The sequence below is a fragment of the Phoenix dactylifera genome, chromosome 9, assembly GCF_051530095.1.
Source record: "Phoenix dactylifera cultivar Ajwa chromosome 9, Ajwa_hap1_PhDact_Kaust_v1.1, whole genome shotgun sequence".
NCBI classification, from domain to species: domain Eukaryota; kingdom Viridiplantae; phylum Streptophyta; class Magnoliopsida; order Arecales; family Arecaceae; genus Phoenix; species Phoenix dactylifera.
Window position 1 is genome coordinate 28,523,394 of NC_143198.1, and position 8,801 is coordinate 28,532,194.

At 53.8% G+C, this 8,801-nt stretch overlaps 1 protein-coding gene and 1 long non-coding RNA gene across 2 annotated transcripts; both read right to left on the minus strand.

Annotated features, from left to right (window-relative positions):
- Window positions 1-1,551: 1,551 nt before the first annotated feature.
- Window positions 1,552-2,958, minus strand: LOC149752925 (uncharacterized). The gene has a single exon (XM_089925666.1). It carries the CDS (start codon window positions 2,956-2,958, stop codon window positions 1,552-1,554), a length of 1,407 nt encoding a protein of 468 aa, XP_089781792.1.
- Window positions 2,959-6,849: 3,891 nt separating this feature from the next.
- On the minus strand, window positions 6,850-7,517 carry LOC148702558 (uncharacterized). Its single transcript, XR_015968991.2, has 2 exons — window positions 7,253-7,517; window positions 6,850-7,010 (listed from the first exon to the last, which is right to left on the minus strand). It is a non-coding gene; the product is annotated as an uncharacterized LOC148702558 (long non-coding RNA).
- Window positions 7,518-8,801: the final 1,284 nt, after the last annotated feature.

Sequence of the window (8,801 nt, forward strand, 5' to 3'; positions counted from 1 at the left end):
TCTAGTATCATCCCACCCTGCTCCACCTCCTGCCAAAAGGTCGCTAACCCGTAGTCCCTCTACTGCCTCTACATCGACCATGGTCGGCCAACTCCTCAGTGGCAAGGTGTCCACCCATGGCTCGCTGGTCACATCAATGCTCTGCCCGTCGCCGATCAGCCACCTGGTGCTCGCTAATGCAGTCGGTAAGTGCCTCACAATCTCACGCCACATGAAAGAGACTCGGCGGCCCCTCCATGCCCCCCCTAGGCCCCCTCGTCCATATCGGGCTACCATCACCTGACTCCATAGGCTGTGTGGCTCAAGTATAAACCGAACTGCATGCCGAGCGATGAGCGCCTCGCGCCTCTCCATCAGGGACTGCACCCCAAGACCGCCCTCACTAATAGGACGGCAAACCTGCTCCCAAGCCACCAAATGCACTCCATGGCCTCCACCGTGTGAGCCCCACAAAAAACTCCGAAGAAGACGCTCAATCCTCAACAAGGTCGTCTTTGGCATAACAGTGTTGGCCATGAGATACATCGGTATGGATCCCAACACTGATCTAACCAAAGTCAATCTCCCCATCATGGATAGGGAAGATGCTCTCCATCCCTCAAGCCTGCTCTGTACCCGCTGCACCAGGCCCGAGCACTCTGCCACTCGCGGTCGCCGGCCGGTGATGGTAACTCCCAGGTAGGTCAGCGTCCCCTCCTGCTCTGGTATCTGCAGTAACCCCCGGATCTCCTGTCGAACTCTGGACTCCGTACTGGGGCTGAAGGTAATAGCTGACTTCCGGAAGTTCACTCTCTGGCCAGACGCTATGCAATAGTCCGTCACCACCCTGCGAAGAACCCGTGCCTCAGCCACTCGTGCCCTGGTCAAAAAAAGACAATCATCAGCGAAAAATAAGTGGGAAAGGGGTCGGGCCCCTGGTGCCGGACTATACGGCACCAGCTCCCGGCTAGCGCAAACTCTCTGCAAAGCTCGTGACAAAGTATCAGCACAAATAATAAACAAGTATGGAGATAAAGGACATCCCTACCGTAGCCCCAATGTGGACTCGAAGAAATGTGAGGGCGTGCCGTTGACCAAGAGGGAGAACTTTGGTCCCCGTACGCACCCCATGACCCATCCAATCCACTGTCTGTGAAAACCATATGCCTCCAACGCCTGCTCCAAAAAGCTCCACCTGACCCTATCATAGGCCCTCTCCATATCCAGCTTGATGGCCATCAAGCTGCGCCGCTTCGGTGCTCTCTGAAGGTCCCACATCATCTCCTGAGCCAACAGAACATTATGTGAGATATTTCTACCAGCTACAAATGCCCCCTGCTCCTGGCTAATGATGCCTGGCAAAAGGGGCTTCATTCTGCCCACCATTATTCTTGCCACGACCTTATATAAAGTCGTGCACAAGCTAATAGGCCTGAAATGACTAGGCTCAACCGCATCCGGACGCTTCGGTATAAGCGTAACGAAAGTGGCTTTCCAGTCCTCCGGCATAGCAGCCCGGGAGAAGAAACACTGGATAGCCTCCACCACACCTCGACGGAGAATGCCCCAGTACTAACGAAAGAAAAAAGGCGGAAAACCATCGGGCCCTGGGGCTTTGTCTGCTGCCAGTGCCCAAACTGCCTCCTGCACCTCCTGTGCCAGCACCGGTCGGATCAGGGATGCCCTCTCGACATCACCAATACCCGTCTCCGCCCTCAAAAGGCGGAGCCCATCACTGACCTCCTCATCCTCCGTCCATCTGGCGCGGAAAAAGTCAAATAAGGTCTGTCGGACCGCCTGCTCACCCTCCACCCGGTGGCCCGAGTCATCTCGCAAGGAATGGATCATGCTCCGCTGCCTCCGAATAACCGTCGACCGATGGAAGAAGCTGGTATTACGGTCGCCCTCACTCACCCACTGCACACGGGATTTCTGACGCCAGAAAATTTCATGCTGCCGTAGCAGGGAGTGGTGAGTCGCTAATAATCCCCGAAGGTCGGACATATCGTCCTCCGGGAGTACACCCCCCAGGTCTTCTCTCCTCTGCAACTCCGCAATCGAGGACTCTACCCCCTCCAAGCGTCGGAATATGTTGCCCACAACCTCACGATTCCAACGGCGGAGACGCCTCTTCGTCAACTCCAGGCGGCGCGACACCTGCTGCATGGCATCACCACGCACCGGAGTACGCCACGCGTCACGAACTACGTCCCACGACTGGGGGTATGATAGCCAAACCTTCTCAAAACGGAAGGGGCTATGGTAGACATGTACCGATGAGGTGGATAGCAGCAGGGGGCAATGGTCTGAGGCTATCCGGGGAAGATGCCTGACCCGGGAAGTAGGGAACCGGAGGACCCAATCAGGGGATGCTAAGGCCCTATCCAGACGCTCCCAGACTCTAGCATTACCTGACTGGTTGTTGCACCAGGTAAACTTTTGTCCGGAAAAACCTAGGTCTACCAGGTCGTTCCGCAATATAAAATCGCGAAACTCCCTCCTATCCAGCCTATCTGCAAAGGCTGCACCCCCCCGCTTCTCATCCTCACCCTGGATACAATTGAAGTCACCAACCACCACTACCGGAACACCCTGAGTGGTGATGTTGGTGATCTCCTGCCAAAGGACTCTCCGAACCCTGTGATCCGTACTCGCATACACACCACACAGTACCCACGGAGCTGCTCCCGGTTCTGAAACTATCATGACTACCTGTTGGGGGCAGTTGTGGAAAACATCAACTGTCGCCACTCCTCGCCGCCAGAGGACCAGAATGCCTCCCGACAGCCCCCGAGAGTCAACTGCGTAGGTCTCCCAATCCCTCTCCAAACGTCGCCTCAAACGTCCAAGTCCCTCTCCGGATAATCGAGTCTCGCATAGGAAACAGATCTCCGGACAGTGAACCTGTACTAGTCGCTTAAAAGATGACATGAAGGACGGCTTGGCCGCCCCCCTACAATTCCATGCTAGAATCATCATGGATCACAGTCCACATAGTCGGCCTCTGACCCATCCTCCCCTAGGGTCGCAGGGACGTCGACAGGCTCAACGCCCTGGCTGCCCCCCTCCTCCTCCCCCCCGTGCGCAGAGAGAGCAGCACCCATGACTGCTGCCCTAACGCGCTGCACAACAGTGGGTATGTCCGTACCCCCTCCCAGCTGTAGTGGCTCAGCCTCCGCGGAAGGGGCGGAGCGGCCCCCCGCCTCGCGTCCGGCTAAGGCCGCATCCACTCGCTGACCCGAGTCCAAAGGCAGAGGCCCAAACCGGAAGACTGGTATCGTCTCGCCGCCGGCCTGCTGTTCTGGCGCAATCTGAACCCCCACCCCCAAATCGGACTGAGACTGATCGCCCACCAGAAACTGGACCTCTGGCCCCGCACTGAGAAGCACCCGCGGATCCCCCGTGCTCTGGACGTGTGGGCCCTGGCCCCATAGGCCGTCCTCAGCCCCCTCAGCTAGGACGGCCTGGCCCATCAGTTCCCGGGCCCGCTCCCCCATCACTGGGGAAGCCCACAGGCCCGGGGCTGAGCGGGCACGGGGCGCGCCCCGCGCTGCGAGCGCGCCCCGCGTACCCGCCGGCCCGCGACCCCGGCGCCCCGTCCCCTGGGCCCGGGCGCGCTGGGCCGGCACTAAGTCAGCCCGCTGGCCCGCCGCGGGATGCGCGCGGGCCGGCAGGCCCATCAGTCCTGGGCCACGCTGCAAGCCCTGGCCCGCTATCGGCCTGGGCCTTTTCTGTGACTGGGCCCGGGCCGCAGCGGATCCGCTAGTCTCCGAATCAGCCCGCGGCTGGGCGAGCTCCCGACTCAGCCCCGAGTCAACTCGCAGATGAGTGGCCCCCTGACTCGGTGCTGAGTCTACTGGCTCGAGCAGGTCATCGTCCCCAAGCCAGTCAGCCGGGTCGACCTGAGGAAGACCGGGAGGAGGAGCCAAAGCTAGCCCTTCCCCCTCCGCCGCCGGTGGCGACCGGCGGCGCGCAACCTTGGCTGGCTTTTGCCAGCCCTCCGTGTCCGCCGGGGACACAGGAGCAGTCGGCGCAGGCGACTGGTGCGGCGGAGATGGCGATCGTCTCGAGGATGACCCAGCCCCAGGGTCGGGTCCGGTCATCACCCCCGGCCGCGGCGGCAAATCCTCCCGTGGGAACTTCTGCCGCGTCGCCACCATCCAGGGGCCATAGACTGGCCCCTGGACCTCCTCCCCGCCGCCCGAGGTCGGTGGAGCAGCCTTTCCCCCCTTCTCCGTTGCCATCGGGGGCGTCTCCCTGTGTACGTTGGGCACCATCGGAAAGCGGCACGCCGCTTCCGCGTGCCCCATCCGCCCACAGCGATGACAGATGACCGGGACGTTCTCGTAGACGAAGGGCTGCCACCGCACCTTCGTCTTCCCCTGTATCAGGACACCAGGCCGCAGCGGTTCAGAGGTGTCGATTGCCACCTTTACTCGGGCAAAACCCATCGCCGCCTGCTGCTCGGTGACCCCGTCTACCGCCACCGGCTGGCCGGCCCGCGCCGCTATATGAAGTATGGTCGAAGTCGACCAATACTCCGGGGGCAATCGCGGCAACCGGAGCCACACCAGTGCCCTCTTCACCGTATCATCCCCGGGCTCAAAATCAGGGACCCACGGGCACATAGCGAGGAGTTGCCCCGCCACCACCCACGGCCCCTCACTGAGAGCCCGATCCCGGTCCTCCGTCGACCGGAATCTCAAAGCAATGAACTCGTCCGCAAGCGGGACGGCCACCACTTCTTTAAGTTTAGCGCGGGCGGCCACATCCTTGGCCACCCATTCCGCCGGAATCCGGCGGCCAAAGCTGCGGGCGATCAAAGCCCGGCCCTCCCACACCTGCCGAGCCGCCTCTATCGGCTCCTCCGGAGGCCGCAAGACGTCCGGGAAGCGGCGGCTCAGGCGATCTACTTCCTCGGCCGTGGGCCAGTGGGTAACCCACGGTCCTGGCCTCGACCAAGCCGCAGGGCGTACCCCGCGACCGGATGGCTTACCGTTGCCTCTCGCTTCCTTCGTCTCCTTCGCCGCCGGCTGCTTCCCCTTAGAATCCATGCTTCGGCCGTTCACCTGCAAAACAGTGTTTAAGCAAAACCAAGAAGATGGGGATTACCGATTGTCCCTCCCGGCTGTGGCCAGCCGTGGGTCTGCACTCACACCAGAAACTTCGGTAGCAGGAGAAACACAGGCCAATCCCCTCAGGCGCCGGCGATCTCCCTCAAGGCTTCACCTGCAAAACAGAGTTTAAAACCAATCCAGGAAGAGACGGGTTACCGAGGGTCCCTCCCGGCTGTGGCCAGCCGCAGATCTGCACTCACAGCCAGAAGCTTTGATAACAGGAGAACGCAGTCCAATCCCCTCAGGCGCCGGCGATCTCCCTCGAGGCTTCACCCGGAGACAGGCCCCTCTGCCGCTCGGCCCCTTGTTGACCACCGCCTCCCCGATCTAGATAAGGAAGTCGAAGCCGCTCGATGGGATACGGAAGCCCCGATCTCGCAACCCCGGCCGTCGCGTGGACCACGCCGACCTGCCGGAGCGTTCCCCGGCCGAGTGCCTCACGAACACCGCCGGTTACCGCACGGCCCCTTGTTGACCACCGCCTCCCCGATCTAGGTAAGGAGATCGAAGCCGCTCAATGGGATTCAGAAGCCCCGATGTCGTAGCCCCGGCCGTCGTGTGGACCACGCCGACCTGCCGGAGCGTCCCCCGGCCGAGTGCCTCACGAACACCGCCGGTTAAAACTAGCCGTTTGGGCTTTTCTCTCTCTCAAATTGCGGTGCGTTCAAACAGAGGAAAAGACCCAGCCTCCAGGCCATTGCTGACCCCGAGTGACACCGATTCCGTAAATCCCCCCGCTTTTCTATTTTTTAAAGATATGGTTAGTTTTAACTTTTAACGTCTCAAAAACTTGTAAAAATTTTAAAAATTAAGAATACATACTTGATGTTAAAAATACAGCTACTCTCTTTTAATATTTATGTGATTTATTTTCTTCGAACTAAAAATAGTTAGTACAACGTTATGAGCCTTAAAATGCAACATATCAATGAACGTTTGTTAAGGTAAAAAGGAAAAGCATCAACTCTGTGCTTTATTTGAAGCTTGTGTTGTGTGTGGCGCCTCCCTCGGATCTTTCTACATCCCGTCCCGAACAATTAAATCTCTAAGTTCCCGAAATATTTGCATATTTGTTTTTGCTGGCAATTCGATAATTCACTGAAAAAAGAAACATAATTTATAATTGAATCGCCTATGTATTACACCCTCACGACAGCAATCTTCTGGCCTATAAAAGATGCAAACACTAGAATAGAATTGATAATGAGCTATACTTGAGCACAGAAAATATCAACTTTTACATAAGTCTAATTCAAAGCTCGACTAAAAATAAATAGAGTTTATATCCGAGACCCAGCCTAATATTAGCCCTACGCCAAAGCCATTATGAACCTCCAAAGTTCATGCTTGCATCCCAAATCACTTGTTAGCACATAAACCTATCCAAACATAGGCATTAAGTTTACGGATTAGGATTTCTCAAATATTCTCCACCAAATGCATGCGCATCCACTCGTCGTTTTAACGAGAACCATAAGAAAATGGATGAGAGACAACAAGAAATTAGTTCAAAATAACATAAGAAAATGGGCAGCAAAAGGATATACAAGTTAAGGAGACAGAAGTCCAAGTATTAATTGCTCCCCAAGCAGCCAATCTTCTCAGAAGAGATCCAACCACTGCACCTAACTCCCTTAGCTTTGTTACCGAATAAATAGACAACTCGTAAAGCGACTCGGTTGTGAAGGATACCGAGGTCCAAAAATAGTACTGAAGTTCACGTAAGAAGAGGAAAGGAAAAATAAAGGCACAATAAGACCAAACAATTAATGTTTCCTTTAACACATAGTTAAACCTACATTAATAGAGCATCCTCACAAATTTTTGTTGACAATTACATCAAAATTTATACATATTGGAGTGCCGACGTATCCTTGAATGAATCCTTCCTACCATCCGACGAATCCCAGGAAGCTGGAAAGGATAGCAGCAAAAATTCTGTTAGGATGGCGAATTAAAAATTAAATAGGAAAAATCGATATTAAAATCAAAAAAGTCAAAATCCGCAAGAATAAATTTGAGATTGTGCGGAAAAAAACATCGAATTGCAAAATTTGCTCGATAAATCACCCGCTGGAGAAGGGATGGATCCGACGTCTGAAAACGATACTAGAAGGGAAGAAAAAGGGATATCGGCGGGCGATCGATCGCCGTACCTAAGTGATCGGACGGTGATCTGCCGAGAGAGGGCGCGGAAGAAGAAATTCGCGCCGTGGAGGAACACCACGATGCCGGTGCACCCGAGGACGAAGAACTCGAACATCGTCGGTGAATCCCTCTTTCTCTCCTTTATTCTGCTGGACGAAAAATAGAGATGGAAGCGAAGCGGTGGATTTCCAGGGACTAGCGAAGAGAGAGAGGGGTTTGGGTGGGGAGGCTGGTTTCTGATCGGAAGGAGAAGAGGCCTTTCTTTGTTTCTTTATTCATTCCGGTCTATTCCACGTAGCCACTTATGATCGGTTGGTGTGGGTGTCCGGAAGGAAGGAGGAATATGATGGATAAACGGCAACCGACGAGCTGACTCGGCATCCACTCCCGCACGTCTTTCCCAACTTTTCTGACTGCTTTGCTTAAATGCCATCCATATCCGAACACAAAGCTCAGAGGCCTACTTGAGAAGACCAGGTCAAAACCACAACGGTCAGCGCTCGCACTGGAATTGCTCAACGATAGGCTCCAACCCAAGCTTATATATTATGTTTTCGAATGCCCTCCAAGTAAGTTCTCTTTTAACTACCCTATGCTGCTACACTGGTGCTCTAGGGCTTCCTTCTTTTTCCGAAAGTTATGTATGACTTAGATATCGAAAGATTTCTTGTTGGATATGCTTCGATGGGTGAAGTTCTTTATTTTTGTTTTTTTGCTTCAGATACAACGTCTGAGCAATAGTCCGAGCGAAACCTCTGCTATTCATCGCAAACTCGAAGACGTGTGGCATCGAAGCCATGGCTGCTCGAGCACAACCACTACCAAATTACCATCGTAAAGGTGCGTAGCAACTCTTAGCGGATTTTTCAGATCTAGACGACAGATGAGCCATGCGCTCCAGCAACACCATCAGCTTAGACTTTGGTTGGGCCGATTCCAAGTGGCAACAGCGGTTACTAAAGTTTTAAACGGGCATTCATCCTGCCGTGTTATATGGGAGGCGTGACGAGTGCCCATTTTATTGACATCAATTTGTTATCATTTGTGGACTAAGACAGGAATAAAATATATTTATTGAAGAACTAAGTGAGTCTAGTGCAGAGCTCTAAGCTTCGCTGCTTTTCATGGGGTAAGACATTTGGTTATGCATTCTAATATATGATCCAAAAATTTGGTTTAATTTTAAAAGCATCAATTAATATATATTTTTTTTGGTGATGGTTTTTTTTGTATAAGTGTTGCCTAACCTTATTAAGCATTGATCATGGATTTTAAAATGTTGAAATATAACAAGTCTATTAGCTATAAAAAGGAATATGTTCTGATATGGCCTAGATTCGTCGGCTAGCAATTGCTATCGAGCAGAGCAATTGAAAGCAACTGAAGTCCATTATAACCCCTTGCATTTATAAGATACATTATGAAATGGTTATCACTTGTCTCGCACATTAAACAATTATTGTATGACCAATGATTACTACTCGGCCTATGGATGCAAGCCCTATATAGTTAAGTTCCATGACGTGTATAATGTGCAAATAGTTATAGCTTGCTGAG